Raw genomic sequence first — 18,185 nt, 5'->3', positions numbered from 1 at the left:
ACTATAGAAATGGCCATTGCTTTTCTAGTTGCATCTCTAGCACTTAGCACAGTACTTGGCAAAAGCATTCATCCATTCCTTAAAATGACTATTTTGTATTAATTATTTGTGTTATGTCAAATCCTATCAAAAGATGCTGAAGTCCATGAAAGGGAGACTTATGTAATCTTACATCTCTTCCAGAGACTAAGTATAGTGATGTGTACACATTAGATCCTTAATAAATGTTTGTGCGATTCCCTTGAGCTATCCAGCAGGCAAGTGGAAATGTAGGACTAAATCTCAGGGAAAGCTATTGGCTAGATGGATATGAAAATCATTCAGAGATGATCATTAAAGCCATAAAAGTGGATTTTAAAAATCCACAAAATTGGATTTTAAAAAGTGGAGTAAATCCATAAAAGCGGACATTTGAAGAGAATATGTGTAATTAAGATGGTCTTGGTAGACCTATAGAGGAAGAACAACTTAGAAATAAAATTTAGAGCAGAAAGGGAACTCAGACAAATGTAATTTGGTCCAACTCTTTTATTTTTTAGATGAGAAAACTGCAATCTCAGACAGATAAGTAACAGGTAGAATATGAACTATGAACCCAGGTCTTCTGAAGGTGGTGGGGAAGAGAATGAGCATTTACATAGCACCTACTATGTGCCAGGTGCTATTTTATTCTCAGTGCTAGAAGGTAGGTGCTATTGTTTATCCTCCCATTTTACAGTGGAGGAAAATGAGGCAAACAGGTTAAGTGACTTCTCCAGAGTCACATGGGTCACATAGCTAGTTAAGTGTCTGAGGCTAAATTTGAATGTCTTCCTGACTTCAGGCTCTGTATTCTATCTACTGTGCCACCTAGTTGCCAACAAAGCTGACAACAAAGCCAGTGCTCTTTCAACAGTACCAAAATGTCTTTTCTATGATTAGAAAGGTAAGAGAACTAAAAGGATACCATGTCATAGAATCCACGGGAAAAGAAAAGAAAAGAGTACTTAGAAATGCTGCATGAAGGAGATGTGGCAACAAGCCTTTTATTCATAAGTTTAATCTTTCAACTACTTTCTAGTGGTAATAGTTTTACCTTGGCAAACAAAATAGTGTGAACACTGAATATACATGATCTTACCAGAGGATTTCTAAAATTGGCACCAGGAAATCTGAAAAAGGGCAGGGTTGGTACAATAGATAAGACTTCAGATTTTAATGTTAGAAGACCTGGGTTTGGGGCAGCTAGGTGGTACAGTGGATAAAGCACTGGCCCTGGATTCAGGAGGACCTGAGTTCAAATCTGGTCTCAGACCCTTGACACTTACTAACTGTGTGACCCTGGGCAAGTCACTTAACCCCAATTGCCCTGCCAAAAAAAAAAAAGAGAGAGAAGAAGACCTGGGTTTAAATTACCCCCTCTTACACTTACTGCCTTTGTAACCATTGGACAAGTGAGAACAGGTTTCCTCATCTGTAAAATGAGGGGGTTAAGTTAGGTGATCTTCAAGGTCCGGCCCTTCCTGAAACAATGATAATTTTACATTGCTGTGTAAAGACTTTGAGGTTTCCAATTCCAAGGAAAAGAACGTGAATTTTAATGTACAAATACAAAATAGGACTAGCAAAATGCTGAATGCTAGAAAAAATATATCTACAAGAAAACTGGCTAAGCCTAATTAAATCATTTCATAGGACAGATCATATAGATCATATAGATGATCTGTCCATTTCTCCATTTCAATACTTCAAATATAAGTGCTTTCACCTAAACAAAGACTCTCCAAAAAGATATTGAAAATGAATAATATATTTATTTAAAAATGACTAGCCTAACTGTCCATGGTAAGTAAGCCCTAGTTTTTACCGAACAATTTAAGTCAACTTTAGGTAACAAAAAAATAGAGATAGTGGTAAAGTTTCAAGACAGTGATTACTTTCAAAATAGAATTTTCATGCCATGAGTAATATTCACAGCCATGACACCAACAATGGATTTCACATTTAAACAGGAAACGGAAAAGTGCCATCCCAATTCTACAGATTTATCCTTCCAGGTGGTGTGCAAAACACAAACCAAAGTTCTGAATTATGGAAGTCCGACAAAATAAACGAACCATTTTACTTTCAAAAGAGTTGGCACCAAAACAACATTGCTTCCACAGGAATGAAAAACAAATGCTAGGACTACTTCTATTCTCTCTCTCTCTACATATATATGTAGATGCATGTATATACACTCTATACATGTAGATATTATGCTTCCCTAGGCAAAGAAAATTCCGCATAAAGTGCTTTAAGGAGAATTCTAAAACCCCACACAGCATTTTATCCAAAAGAACTCTACTAAATTAAATTAAGAAATAAAACAATTCAATCTTCTCTAATACATTGATACCATTTTTACCCTATAGAAATCAATTATTTGCAGAAACCTCCGTTTGATTTCTTCAGAATTGAGCCATTATTAATACTTCTCAGTATTTTAGAAGACATAGTTCCTGCTTAGATGATTCATAAGCTATATAACTCCTGTTAATACTCAGTAGCTTTCTCTAAAGAACTGGTGGATCACAGGTGCCACCAAGTCACAGAGCCCTTTTTAAAATAGCAAGAGTGATATTTGCAATTTTTTTTTTTTACCTTCTAGGGCTTAAAATACAGGTGACCCAGAACGGAAACGATAAAATGACCAACAAAAGTGGGCCAGAGAAACAGAAAACCAGTGGAAACGCATCGATACCACTAAAGAAAAAAAAAAAAAGGTACGAGCAAAGTAGCCAAGGATTCACGGAAGAGAAAGCAAATAATAGTTGGCCAGTGTCTGAAAGGTCCCTTCCGAACAAGGGGCTTCCCAGCTAGGTTGTTCTCCCCTCCTCTCAGTTTCCCGACCCCCGCCAAACACATCAATCACGCACACCACCCATTTTGGGAACCAGCCCTGAAAGTGAGGGTGATCACACCAAAGGCTTTCAAAAGGACAACACAATTTCAGCTCTACTGCTGTAGGAGTTCAGTCCTCAACTCACTCCTAAGGGACCAAGAGTTGGATTTCGAAAATTTCTTTGTTTCATGGCTCCCTCGGGGCCTCTTATCTCTCCCACCAGGATACCCTCCCCCAAGCCAACAAGCCTCGAGGTCCAGCAGGGTCACCTCCCTCTGATCTTTCCAATCAGGACGTAAACTATCCACTGCACCTATCCCTAACCCCAAATCGGAAAACCCTTTCCGACCCGCTTCATTTCACTGCTCCCCCTCCCCCGGGTACAGAGTCCTGCTCCTTTGTCTCTCCGCCCCATTGTACCCAGGGTGAGCACAGGCGGGGTAATTCCCGGACCCGCAGGAATTCCGTGGGGTTCCATCCTCTACTCACCCGCGGTCCAGCACAGGAGCGCGACGCACAACAGAAGCTTCATGGCGAGGGGATTCCCCTGGGTCTGCGCTCCAGCTCCCGACACAGATAGCTTCTGCTCTTCTCCGCGGCTCTCCCGGCGGGTCTCCCTCCCAGCCCGGCTCGCAAACACCTCCGAGCTTCTGCCCTCTCCCTCTCCCAGCCCGCACCAGGGCGAGCAGGTGAAGCTGGCGTCACTTCCGCTCCGGCTGCCAGGGTAGGTTTCAACTCCGCTCCTATTCCCGAGGTTCAAGGTCCGACGGGGCTCGGAGACCTTTCTCACGCTTCTGCTAAGACCCCAAGGCTACGCCCCGAAACCGCCCTCTTGGGGTTTGGAGGCTAGGGTGGAGCGAGGAAAGCTACACGTGCACGCCCGGGGCGAGGGAGAAAAGGCATCAATAGCCACAGGGTGGTTTGCCGGAAAATTGGAATCTCATCCGCTCTAGCCACCGCCCATACTTAGTAGTCTTATTTTTTTAAATAGGCCAAACAACAATTACAATTTTTAGAAAAAGGTATGGCACGCTCAAGACCACCCCACCCCTTTGGCTGGGAGAGCTACAGTCCCAAAGTAAAGTCTGGAAGCCACCCCCTGGAGAGAGGATGCATTTTTCTGACTGCAATTGCCCATAAACCAATTGACATTTCATTTTACATGACGCCCCTGGCCTAAAATAGTGGACAAAGTGTAATTAAAAGGAGAGCACCACTCTCCTTGTTTCCCCTGGGAAGAAGAAAGAAATCGCCTTAAATTTCAGCCAGAGTAGGGAATGGAAAGAGAAAAAATATTCTTAAGCTCAAACAGAGTTGACAACCAAGACCTGATCTAAGTATGTTAAACAAAACAGGTTGTGTGTGTGTGTGTGTGTGTATATATAAAATTTGAATATTAAAAGAGGACGCAGTTGGGGGAGGGGAGGCTAGGTTAGGCGGTTTTCTCTTAAAATAACTACAGAATTCTTCTTATGTAATAAGTACTGTATAAGCACTTTAAGAATGGTTAAAGGAGGCAGCTAGGTGGCACAGTGGATAAAGCACTGGCCTTGGATTCAGGCGAACCTGAGTTCAAATCCGGCCTCAGACACTTGACACTTACTAGCTGTGTGACCCTGGGCAAGTCACTTAACCCTCATTGCCCCACAAAACAAAAGACAAAACAAGAATGGTTAAAAAGTGTTGGATAACTGGTTATTTTTAATTTCCCAAACTGCTGGATTTGCCCCTGATTAATTTGGGATGGGCCTCTTCCACGGTTTCCCTTAAGTCTAGCTCACCAGAAGGCTACCTGTTTTCTGTTATAATGAAGTTAAAATAGTAAGTAGTAAACTCCTTAGGAGCAGGGTGTAGAGTGCCACTGAAAGGACTTGGAGTACAGAAGACATGGGTTCAAATGTTGGCTCAGCAATTTACTGCCATAACCTTACCAAGTCCCAATTTCTCTGAAATAGTTTCCTACTGTGCTTTTAATGTAGAGATTATATGAAATATATGTACTAAGGTCCCTTCCAGCTCTAAGTTTATGATCCATATGTAGCCCACAGGGTCTTTCTTACTCCAAGTCCCCAGTTAGCCATCCCAAGTTCTAGATATTTGAGGTTGGCTAAGGTGAGAATTTTTTACAAAGCATAGCTGACAATCCCCTCCCCCCCAAAACAAACAAACAAACAAACCCATTTATTTTACTTTTGGCAGGCCCATTACAACACATAGTTTGTAGGAGAGGCATTTTAATTAAATAAAGTAATAATACAACATTCTTCCTATAAAAATTGAGCTTCCACGAATACATACACAGTGTGACGAGGGGACATCCATAGGAATTAGATGTGGGGATGATGCATCCACACTTGCAAACGTGTCTAAGTTACCTGCATTTACCAGGATATGCACATAGAGAGCACATAAGATGGGATGACATGTATTGGAGGGGCAACTCACACCTCTGACTCTTCAGATCTTCCAGTGAGTATCTTCTAAAAAAGACATCACACTGCCATTGCCCAGGCCAGCTCCCCACAAGGCTTTGCTCTCTGAAACACATTTTTTACATTCCAGCTGGTCATCAGATCTATTTTTCAGGGTCATCTGAAACAAGGTCCACTATGGAAACTGGCTCCAGGTTTTCACCATCTAAAAAGTCATTCACTGAGAGAGCTATGATTAATGAGGCTGTCTTCAACAGCTAGCTCTTCCAGCTTCCTCTGACAACCTGATTTTTCTGCTTCCTCCTGCTTCCTGTTTTGAGATAAAATCTTCAGACAACCTGAAACTCTGTACTACATCAGGTGGAAATGCTGTGATGACTAATCCTTTCTCAGCTAGTCAGTCACAACAAATATTTATTAAGTTTTGACTATTTGCAAGGCACTTTGCTAAGCACTGTGTCAAAGAAAAGCAAAAACACCTTTCTTGACCTTAAGGAGCTCACATTCTAATGGGAAAGAGAACATATAGGTAAGTATATAATAATATGTATGTATATACATATATATGGAAAATAATCTTGGGGCAGCTAGATGGCACTGGCCCTGGATTCAGGAGGACCTGAGTTCAAATCCGGCCTCAGACACACTTAAACACTTACTAGCTGTGTGACTCTGGGCAAGTCGCTTAACCCCAATTGCCTCACCAAAAAAAAAACAAAATAAAAAATAATCTCGGAAGAAAATCACTTGGAATTGGTAGGGGGTGACCAAGAAAGACACCATAGAAGATGGATTTTTTAGAATTAATTTATTTTTAATTTTAACAAGCATTTCTGTAACATAGTGTAATAAAAAAGATTATTGCACATTGTTAACCTGGAAATTAATGAAACAATCAATATAGAAGAAATAAGGTCTTTAATCTGGGCAGAGGAGTTATAGCTCTGAGTACCGTAAAGCAAGAATGCTAGGTATTCCTCAAAGATGGGAACTGAGGACAGGGTTTATATGGGGTAACTGAACAAAGGGAACTATGAGACTGCCCTTGAGTTAAGTATAGAAGCTACTTAACTCTAAATAGAAACTACTTAATGTGAATGGACCCTTTTACATAATAACCTAAAGTCCCAGGAGAAAGGTGGGGAATCTGGGAGGGGATGTTTGTTTGGGAGAGATCCATAAGAATGGAATTGACAAAGATTGGTTGGTCCCAGTCATTTCATTGGTCTGGGAATAGGGAGTAGGTGGGGTTCAGTCAGTTCTCAGTAAATTTGTGGTTATTAACATCTGTCTATTGCAGGTAAAACTGCAAATCTATTATGTATAGCTTGCTGTTCTTTTTAAATACATAAGAGTTATCATGAAATTTCTTTTTTTCTTTTTCCCTTTTTTTCTTCCTTCCCTCCCTTCCTCCTCCTGCCCTGGAGATGGCTATCATCAGACAAAAATAGATGTGTGTATATGTTATTATATAAATTTCTTTTTTCTTTTTCCTTTTTTTTCTTCCCTCCCCCCTCCCCTGCCCTGGAGATGGCTGCCATTAGACACCAAGGGGTATGTATATGTAAAACTACTCTATGCATATTTCTATTTATCAGTTCTTGAAGATGGAATTTAAGCTGAGTTGTGAAGGAAGCTAAGAAGTAGTGAGGAGGGGACAGCTAGGTGGCACAGTGGATAGAGCACCGGCCCTGGAGTCAGGAGTACCTGAGTTCAAATCCGGCCTCAGACACTTAACACTTACTAGCTGTGTGACCCTGGACAAGTCACTTAACCCCAATTGCCTCACTTAAAAAAAAATAATAAGTAGTGAGGAGGGAGAGCCTTCCAAGGACCGAGAGGCAGCCAGTGAAAAGGCATAGAAAGGAAATGGAAGGTTATGTGTGAGAAATAGCAAGTAGGTCAGTGCAATTGGTTTATTAAGTATGTGGAAGGGAAAAAAGGTGTAATAAGACTGGAAAGGTAGGAATGCACTAGGTTGTGAAGCCCAATAGAAGGGTTAATATTTGATTCCGGAGGTAACAGGGAGCCACTGTAATTTATTGAATGGAGGGGGTAAGAAGGATGGAGGTAATGTGGTCAAACCTGTGCTTTGGGAAAATAACTAGTAACTGAGTATGGGATTGACAGGAATGGTGATAGATTTGAGACAGGGAGGCAAACTAGAAGGCTACTGCAATAGTCATGATAGTGATTTGCATCTATATCACGTGTGTAAATTGTTGTTGCTTTCCTTCATTCTTGAAGAGGAGCATGACATGGGGGTGATGTCATGACTTGCACTGAACTGGATTTAAGTGAGGGAGAGCTGTGCAAGTCACCAGCCTCATTCGGTCCTCCAGAGTTATCTAGATGCAGTGGCAAGATATACATCAGGATAACTGGAGATGGTCTTGGATTTTTCAGGCAATTGGGGTTAAATGACTTGCCCAATGTCACAAAGCTAGTTAGTGACTTGCGAGGGTCCCAACACTAGTAAGTGTCAGAGTTCATATTTTGTAAGGTATAACATTTTGGGGTAGTGAGAGCTGCCCAGGCAAATGAGTAGTGGAGGAGCAAAGAAGATGGGTATTATGGGGGAAAATAGGAATGAGGACTCATCCCTGGCCTGCTGGAAGGCACATGCACTCCTTTTTATACTAACCATTGGGACCAGAGTGGTAAATGGGTACTGTTATGCTCTTGAATCCATTCCAGTACACCGCATCACTACAAAAAGGAGTGTGTCAGTCCAAACAGTAGAATCTGATCCTTGTGATATGGTGGGAAAATGGGGTACCGGTTGGGGTTGGGGAATTCCTCTTTAAAGAATTACACCCTCTTGCACACAAAACTTAGTTGGAATAAGGTGATAGTTTATTTAGGAGCAAGGGAAGGGAAGGGTGGGGGGAGGGAAACCATGAAAGAAATCCTTGGACTTTTCATGGGGAGATTTGGCATAAAGCACATGGCTCAGAGGTACCAAATCTCCTCGAACAGGAGACCAGAAGGTACTTTTATAGAGGACTGATGGGGGTGGACCATCTTCCTGTGGAAAGTTCCTTTAGTGAGGGAGGACCATCCCCCATTGGTGGTAGTTGGGGTAATTGGGTGAGCAGTGGAGGACCATCCCCCACTGGTAGTGACTAAAGGAATTGAGTGAGGGGTGGCTACGGATCCCTCTTCAGAACATAAAGGCCGAAGCCACACCCAAACTTATCTCCCCAGGGTAAGGGAGACCAGAATGAAGGGTAGGAATCCCAAGCTAGCTCAGTCTGATTTGGTTCAGTTTATCTCTCTAGGCGTTATCTGTCCTCTAGTTTGGTTTCTCAAGGAGAAGATTCCTCGGTGTGCCCCAGAGAAATTCTGGGGTGCTCTGCGCCCCATGACATTCCCCACTTCTCTATATATAAGGAAAGGGGACGAAGATTCTTCTGAAACTGCTTCATGCTGACCGGGGGTCGAAGAAATCACGGCGCAAGGGAGGGGGAGGGGGAGGGGAGAGAAGTGGAGAAGGCCTGGAATGCTCGGAGTTGTGAGGGGCCCAGAGAGTCCAGAGGCAACACGTAGGCACAGTGTCATGAATCCTTGAGCCTAGATGGAACAGACTTAAACAAAAAAAATTAAAACTGACCAGAGCAAAAAAAACCGAAAAGGGACTTTATCAGATCAGGAGTCTGGTGGGACCTTTTTGCAGGACAGGGTGCGGCCTGCTTTACCAGAGGGAGTTCAAGCCTAATTCTGTGATAGGCAGTGTCTGTCTACATTAAGGGTCCTTTTATCCCATCCCCACTTTGTGCCTTGATTGCATGCTAGGACCTGAACCAGAGAGTAAGACAGAGGTCGCCCCAAAACCATTCCTAGGCTTGCCTCCTATGTCCAGCTTGGCCATAGGCCTGACACGATGCTGGTCAGGAGAGCAAGCTGCAGAGCCCTGGATTTTTGCTAAGCTGATCTCTCAGGTGCTGCCCTGGGGACAAAGAGGTAGGAGGGCAGGCCTCACCTTCGTGCGGGGTCCCCCACTTCTGTGTCCCGGTTTACTGCAGCTGTCAGAATCTCAGCCAGCCGGAGTTCTGCTGGTAGCAGATGTGGTGATGGCTGCTGCTATTATAGAATCTTGGTTTATGGAGCGGGCACGAGCCATCTTTTCTCTCTCTTTGGCTACGGCAAGGTCCCTGTTATTAAAAATCTTAAAAGCAATATCAAGGAGTTGTGAGGATGGGATCTGGGGACCCCAGTCTAACTTCTGGAGTTCTCTCCTAATGTCAGGAGCAGACTGGCTGATAAAATGAATATTGAGGACAGTTATTCCTACATCTCTGGGGGTTTAGGTTGGTATATTTCTTCAGAGAGTCTGCTAAGTGGCTCATGAAGACAGCAGGATTTTTATCAGACCCCTGTGTTATCTCCCTCACCTTTCCATAATTGACCTGTTTCTTAACCCCCCTTCTCATTCCCTCAACTAGGCAGGTAACCATGTGATTTCTACCAGCTCTGTCTTCCCTGTTATCATAGTTCCATCTTGGTTCTACGACCGGGACAGCTGTGTCTTCTGTATCAGGTGCTATAGGGACGAAAGGTTTAATCCGAGAAAGATGAGTCCAGGAGTGCTGCCCCTCCAGTTTTACTGCTGTAGGGGTAGACAAGATTACCCGATGAGGCCCCTCCCAACGAGGGTTTAGCTGGTCTGAGGCCCTGCCTGTGTCCCAGACTTTAAGGAAGACTAAGTCTCCTGGCTGGGCAGGGTATTGGATGCCCGAGTCATCCTGAGGTGAAGGTTTAGGCAGTATTTGGTCTGCGTATTCCCGTATGGCCTGATGCACAGACCCTAGCTGTCTGGAAAAACTGGTAATAGCATGAGTGTCTGGGTCGAGGAGGGGATCCATTACAAGGAATGGTCTACCATACATGAGTTCAAAAGGGCTCAGACCCAGCTTAGCCCTAGGGGCCATCCGTACTCTAGTCAGAGCAATGGGGAGTGCCTGGACCCAATCTATTTTTGCCTCTGTACAGATCTTAGTAAGGGTTGTTTTTAGAGTTTGGTTCATGCGTTCTACCTTCCCTGAGGATTGGGGATGCCAGGCAGAGTGAAAGTGGTAGGTAATGCCTAATGCCTTTGTTATGAGTTGAGTAACTCGAGAGGTAAAGGCAGTGCCATTATCACTCTGGAGAGATTTGGGTAGACCAAATCGGGGAATAATCTCATTTAAGAGGGCTTTGGCTACCTCAGAGGCTTTCTCTGATCTGCTAGGGAAAGCCTCCACCCAACCAGTGAATGTATCAACAAAGACCAGGAGAACTCTATATCTCCGGCATGTGGGCAGTGAAGTCAATCTGCCAGTATCTATTTAAAAGAAAGAGCTGATCCTGAGACAGCCTGCGACTGGTCTGGTACCATCATCGGTGTACCTTCCCCTCACTATCACTTTATTATGTTACTCCTCTTACTTGTGCTCTTTGCTTCCTTGCCCTCCTTCCCCTCCTCAGTCATAAGCCCTGGCACCTGGCAGGATAATGCAATCGTCCAACTAGGTGATGCAGTCGCCAGGGCTGGACCATCAGATTGCTGGGTGTGTAAGAGACATCCCCAGGATAGTGATGGATCCCTACCTATAGTACATGGTGTAAATTTTTCTACTCCTATGCCTCTTCCCTTTATGTCCCCTCGCTATACAACTCTCCCTATATTTGCAATACCATTGTGGGAGACCTTTAGGGGCATTCAATGCTTTACTGCTGGTAAGCCTTTTTTCAATATCACTTATCCCAAGAAACAGTACACAGGGACAATGATGATTAAGGAAGGGAAAGTGATCAATGGACCTCACAAGCTTACTTGCCTTGAGAATTGGAAAGGTACCTCCTTTCCATTCAACCTCACACATGCCCTGTGTGTAAACTGTACAGGATCACCAATCCCCTTGAATGATAAAAAGGGTTTATTTTACTTGTCCAGGTATACATACTGGCAACCTGATTACACTGTCCTGACTCCAGGTGACAGTTTTAAAGATTACTCCACCCTCCAGCAGCCCTTACGGCCTCCAGCTTCTTGGGGTATGTTAAAGACCCTTAAGAACAGCCAGACTTGGCCTGGCATTATACCCTCATGCAATCCAACCTCAAAATGGGGCAAGGAGATTGAGACAATGCTCAGGAACACCCAGGGGTCCTTATGTGCCCCTCAGGGGTATGTCTTTGTCTGTGGACACCAGAATCTGCCAATTTTTGTTACAGGCTTAACTCCTGAAGAGCACCCCCAGAAAGTCTTGACAACCTCATGTCTCAGTCCCTATAAACAATATGGACAATGCACAATGGGATTTTTGGATCCCCAGGTAAAGGTTTTCCACAACCCCTCAAGGGTCAAGCGGCGTTCCTGGGATAATTTTCTCTGATGGGTTAAGAAGGCAGCCGCTCTCACTATCCCTTTCATAGGTTATATTGAGCAGGATGCCATACTAACCAATCTTACTCTGGCCATAGAAAGACTCTTGAATGAAACAGCAGCTGGGCTAGAGGATTTACAAGAGTCCCTTGATACTCTAGCCAATGTAGTGTTAGATAACAGAATAGCCCTAGACTATCTCCTAGCGGCTGAAGGTGGTGTGTGTATGGTTCAGAATACATCTTGTTGTGTGTATATTAACAATTCAAGGAAAGTCGAGACCTGAGTACAACATCTCCATGATGTCTCTCACTGGATGAGGGACACACGTGAGCAGCTTTTCTCTCTTCACGCAGGTTCCTGGAGTTCTTGGTTCCTTTCTTGGTTCACTCCCTTCATTCCGATAGTGATATTAGTTGTCGTTCTTCTAATCTTTGGCCCTTGTCTCTTTAACCTTTTTGTTAAATTTGTCTCAAGAAGACTCAAGGCTTTCAACCTTATGGCAGCCACTACCCCGGCCTACATGCCTCTTCGCTCCCTGGACCAGGCCCATAATGACTTCTGCTGTACCCCCAATGATTCAGGGACATCTCTACATCCATAACCAGCAGGAAGCAGTTACAGAAGATGAGACCACCGCCCTTTTTCCCTAGATATAAGAAGGGGGGAATGTCATGGGAGGATTATGGGCCCTGGTCACCCCAACAATTCTCTGGGGGGTTCAAGGAACCTTTTCCTTGAAACCTCAGGGGTTTTCCCTTGAAATCAAGTAGGCCTCTCCTTGAACACAATCAAGGACACACACACCCACCTAATGGAGATAAGTGGCACAGATTGAACTGAGCATGCTCCAGGACCATCACCCCACATTCCAGTCCTCCTAAGCATCTGGATGAGGTAATCCAGGAGAAGACCACCTGGAACCGCCCATCAGCAGACTGCTTAGACCCATCAGGACAAAGTTGACACCCACCACCAGATCTCTCACGAGGGATTCTTCCTACCACAGTGCAACGCGGGAAGACCACCAGCCCCTCACCCAATAAGAGACTCTTACCCACCCCCATCTAAACCCTATAAAATGGCACCCCACAAGTCAGTTGGGGGGGAAAGCATTTTGTTCTGGCAAAACCTTCCTCCCGGCTGGTTTCTCTTGTACCCCAATAAACCTGTTCTCTTATTCCTGATTAGGTCTTGTGCGAGAGTGTAATTCTTTACAGAGGAATCCTAAGGACCCACATGCTTTCTCCTATCGGTTTCCCCATATCACTTGTAAGGTTACCCGGTGTAACCATGATCTTGGGGTACAGCAGAGGATTAAGGATTATGAGAGATATATGTGCCCAGAACCAAATTATAATACTAAGGTGTAACGATTGGAATGACGCCACCTGCTGGATACTTACTGTAGAAGAGTTCTGCCCATGAAGGGAAGGTCTTTGAGGGCAAGACCAGGAGTCAGGAAGTGACGCGGGCTAGTGGGAGGAGGAAGGAAGAGACTGGCGCTCAGTCTCGCACTCTTTCCTCTGGACTCTGGCGGAGAAGGGAGCTAGAAATGTGCTCTCCCTTTAATAGATAGGAATCTAGGCCTTTTTCTCTCTCTTTACCAAATTCTTATTCTCCTTAATAAATGCTTAAAAGTCTAACTCTTGCTAAAGCTTATAATTTATTGGCGACCACTCATTAGATATTTTAGACAGTTTAGCTAGAATTTTAACCCTTAACAGATGGCTGACCACGAAGAGGAAAGCTAACCCTCAGTCTTCTTCTGATCTGCTGGTTGGGTAAGAAATTTCCCCTCCCTCTCCCTTTAACTGCTAAGTACTGGTGTACTGGCTGTGTTTTTCCTTTGAATTTTTTCGAATGGACCTTTTAAACTCCCTAATTATCCTATTTTTGATTTTGGTCTGTTTAACCAGACAAATGGGAGATAAGATCATGTTAATGCTTTGTTTTTGTGGATTTTCTATTTTTCTTTTTATTTTTGTTAAAAGAGCCAGCAACTTACTCACACAAGGAAATATCTCTCCCTCTCCCAACCATGCTTTTTCAGAGAAACCTGAAGAGATTCCTGCTGCTTTTCCCAGTTCCAACACTAATTGTTGCTCTAATTTTGCATGCCTGGAGGCAATGACCCACCCTCTAGAAGCTTTTAATCCCCTAGCACCTGGAGGCAAAGTGGGGGAAGAGGAATCCAGGCCTGAGTTCAAAATCAAGTCTGATTCAAATTGCTCTGGTCCCTCCCCTCCTCTCCAGACCCCACCCTCTACTCCTCCTATGGCCAAGCCCATAGCTTCCCCTGCCTGGGAAGTCCAGAGATCTGATGCGCATGCTCAACTTTCTCTAACTACATTTGCAGCTTCAGGCTCAGCCCTTCCCCAGCCTGGCTGTGCTTCTGAGACAACCTTAGAAAGCCCTTTAAATTCCAGATATACTCCTTTTGTTCATAATTTTGCTAACCTGCTTTTGTCTTTAATTAGTAATCTTATAAAGCATTTGTATGGTGAAAAGCCCAACAGACAATATAGAGGGGTTAAAGAAGAAAAACTTAAGCTGAATAAGAATGACAATCATCAACATAGTTCAAGACTCTGCTTTTGCCATGGAAGGGTATATATTTTACAGAAATGTAGAAGTAAGCAGCAAGGTATTGATATGAGTATTGGGGATTTTAGATATCGGAATCAAGAGTGTTCTGAATTCACTCAGATTATTAATGTCAGTTCAGAGGTTACATAGGATTTCTATGCTATTACATATACATTTTGGAATTAATGGTATAGGTTTATTTTCATAGAGATTTTAATGCTTTTGAGATTGTGTCTTATACTTAGTTTCTAAAACAAGGAGAATATTTGTAAAAGCTTTTTATAGTCATGCGATCAAGTTTATATTTTGTAATACTCTTATTAATATTAAGTTCATATTCATTTAGATTTCCCTAGTTTGAATTTCATTGTCTTTTATTATTCCACGTGTATTTTCTTCTATTCATTCATCTATCTAATTTTGAAACATGGTTTTGATTTCATAATACAATGTTAATTCTAGGAGTATTGTGCTCCCATGTTCTGAGTTGTTTGTTTTTGTTATTTTTTCTCAACTGATTATTTGATCAAACTCTTTAAAGCATTTCCCTGGCAAATTGGTTGCCATGGCAAGTGTAAATTGATTCTAGAAGTATTATTTTTGATAAGCATATTCCCAAAAAAAAAAAAAAAGAGGGGAACATTTGTAAAAGTTTTCTTTTTTCAAAAAAAAAGTTTTCTTTGAGATTCTGTTGTGCTTTAACTTGTATTTAAATATGTTCTGATTTTTCACAAAGGTAATTGTATACTAAGTACAAAAAAGGGGTATTATTTGAAATTGTTGCATAATTATATATTGTGTTCTGAGTCAAGATGTATTCACATTTTTTGCAATCATTTATTATCCTCAATTTTTAAATCCATATGAGACTTGGATTATGGGAACTTATCATTTAAGACACTAATTACCTTTATTCTGAGTTATCAGATGCCAGTTGGCCAAGGTGCCATCCAATCACAAGAGGAATACATGCAAGAGCAGACACTGAACTGTCACATGAGGGGAGACATGCATGAAGTCAAGGTATGGCCGAGGGAACGGCTTTTGACAAATGTTGAGGTTGGATTCTCTTGGTTTAATATTTTATTTTATTTTTCCCCACAATATTGTACAGATGGCTGGAAGTATTCATCCCACCCATCTCACTTCTACACCTGGCTTCCATGCTCCCTCCTATATGCCTGATGCCATGGACATCTCAGTCCCATGCATCTGATTAAGTCTGACTCAGTTTCTTCCAATATGTTCGGTGGCATGGACATATATTCCATCCACCTATTTTAAGCCTGGCATACTGTATGGGCAGTACATATTGCTCAAGTGTGGGAATGCTCATATCCCATCATTTCTCTGTTCTTTTATGGTAACCCCCATAATTATCTCAGGTGTCATGATAAATACAGTGTTGAATTTGGCCTTGACACCTGTTACCAATTATATTAGATTTTTTAATTTCTCATAATGGCATGAGGATAATTAGGCAGATGATGCAAAAAGTGATGAAACAAAGATAAAAATTATTTTTAAAAATTAATATCGCAGCAATTGTCTTCTCAATTACCCTCCATAAGGGGGGACTATAGTAAGATTATAATTTTAAAGAATGTTTTAATTTTTGTTTTATTATATGTTTCATGTGTAACAACTAAGATTCTGAATTCCCTTAGACATGTTTTTGAGAACTTTCATTGTTTGATTTGATTATTGACAAAGCTATTTTAAAGTTGTGTTAAGCTCAATTTTGTAGGAAATTTTCCTGGCTGATTACCAGCATCCACACATCAACCCCTGAAAAGACTTCCATTCCATGACTACACCTAGAGGACATCTGAGAAAAGACTTTCAGAGACTTTAAATGAACAGTTTTGATTTGTTGTTTTTTTTTCTCTTTCTGTTATAATATACACCATCTGTAACATGTATTCTCTGCAGAGGCCCTCCCTTTGCAGGACTAATGTCAAAGCGTCGGTTCATGAGGACAAAAAAAAATCGCCCCTCTGGACAAAACTTTCCTCTCTTCCTTTTCTATATTGTTGTTCACATATTATTAGTTAGCAATAGTTATTATATTCTTTTTACTGTTCCGTCAAGGAAACATTTTGTTTCTTGAGGAACAACAGGGGGGACTGTAACGATTGGAATGACGCCACCTGCTGGATACTTACTGTAGAAGAGTTCTGCCCATGAAGGGAAGGTCTTTGAGGGCAAGACCAGGAGTCAGGAAGTGACGCGGGCTAGTGGGAGGAGGAAGGAAGAGACTGGCGCTCAGTCTCGCACTCTTTCCTCTGGACTCTGGCGGAGAAGGGAGCTAGAAATGTGCTCTCCCTTTAATAGATAGGAATCTAGGCCTTTTTCTCTCTCTTTACCAAATTCTTATTCTCCTTAATAAATGCTTAAAAGTCTAACTCTTGCTAAAGCTTATAATTTATTGGCGACCACTCATTAGATATTTTAGACAGTTTAGCTAGAATTTTAACCCTTAACAAAGGGAAGTATCCAGGGAGATGAGTATAAAAAAGAACAATGCAACCCAAATAGAATGACCTTTGTAACATATGGATTTGATATATGGGCATCAGAAGGAGGAACTGACCCTGTAGGAAGAATAGGAATATCCTTTGAAAACCCCATGGATCCTACATCCCCCTATCCTTTTAAGACTCTGGAAATAACCTCTCTGGGTAGAAGGGGAATTAGGAAACCCTGAAACTCCTGAGTTAAGGATGTGAGACAGACAGTGGAGACAGAGACTGGGTTCGGAGATTCAAATGCTCGGGTGGAATGGGTCAGTGTTTTGGGAAAACCAGCTGCCCATACTCTAAGTCCAGATTTTAGATCGGAGGGGTTCCTGTGTCTCCTTCAATTATACCAGAACAGGTTGGCAAAGGATGAAAGTTGCAGTGATTTGGAGCTACTCTTCCTTGTAATAAAAAGGACAGCAGAAAAGATCATACCCACCTTTGTTGGAGTCCCAGGAAACCATCCCGCCTGTCTCTCCAGATGGGTGAGAGAAGGTTTTCTGGTCTTGGGTAATATGAGTTGTGTCCAAATATGGGAAGTAACCGAGAACAACTTGGTAGATTTTTCATCCCTGATCCTCCCCCAGGCTGACCTATGGTGGTGTTTTGGTGGAAGACTGTGAGGGAAAAATCCATCCTATTCTCAATAATTCTCAGGAACTCAGCAGTGAGGTGACAAGGCTTTATTTTCTTCTCGTGAGAAGGAGGCACCCTAGTGTGCAGCTAGTGGGTGCCCAGAAAGGGGGCTTGCAGGCCCTGTTTTATACCCTAGTCCCTAACGAGAATGGACCTTCCCCTTTTTCATCACTGGTCGGGGTTACAATCTACACAGAACGCAGTATTCCCACCCCTCTTCCTTATATGGATACAACTCTGGAGAGGACCTAATTGAGACCAGGGCTCCTTGAACCATGTGACCTTGCTAACCTGAGGGGGAGGAGGGGATCTGAGACCTTTGTCCTACAAGCAGGTCAGGGGAGTATGACTGACTGTTATATCCACATTGAGAGGAGACAATTACCCATTTCTCACAAAGACCAACCTTACCCCCTAACTGGGCTGGAACTTGTAGGTTGGTGTGGCTGGCTACCCCCTTTACCATGGCATCTGAGCATTTCTCTGAATCCAAGTCTAAATCAAGAAAGAAATGCACCCTAGAGGGGCAAAAAGGGTCATCTGATGTTCCAATCTGCCTAGATAGCATAGGAATCCCACAGGGTGTGCCAGAATCTCTCCTACGGTGGGTAACCATAACTAAAAATGTAGATTGGAACCAGCAGAGGTTCATCAATTACATTAGGGATGCGGTACAGGGTATTTCTGAACAACTGGCTACAACTAGCAAAATGGCTTGGGAAAACAGAATAGCCCTTGATATGATGTTAGCAGAAAAAGGGGGAGTGTGTGCCATGCTG

At 42.7% G+C, this 18,185-nt stretch overlaps 1 protein-coding gene across 1 annotated transcript in view; it reads right to left on the bottom strand.

Moving 5' to 3' along the window:
• Positions 1-3,477, bottom strand: part of CXADR (CXADR Ig-like cell adhesion molecule) — a 47,730-nt gene extending 44,253 nt beyond the window's left edge. The window contains exon 1 of the mRNA XM_043997510.1: positions 3,353-3,477. Within this exon, the coding sequence (XP_043853445.1) occupies positions 3,353-3,395 (43 nt within the window). The 5' untranslated portion in view covers positions 3,396-3,477. The remainder of the gene's footprint in view (positions 1-3,352) is intronic.
• Between the last annotated feature and the right edge of the window lie 14,708 nt (positions 3,478-18,185).

Source organism: Dromiciops gliroides, chromosome 3 (assembly GCF_019393635.1).
Source record: "Dromiciops gliroides isolate mDroGli1 chromosome 3, mDroGli1.pri, whole genome shotgun sequence".
NCBI lineage: Eukaryota > Metazoa > Chordata > Mammalia > Microbiotheria > Microbiotheriidae > Dromiciops > Dromiciops gliroides.
Note: the sequence above shows the minus strand (reverse complement) of the source record. Positions and strands in the feature narration are given on the sequence as shown.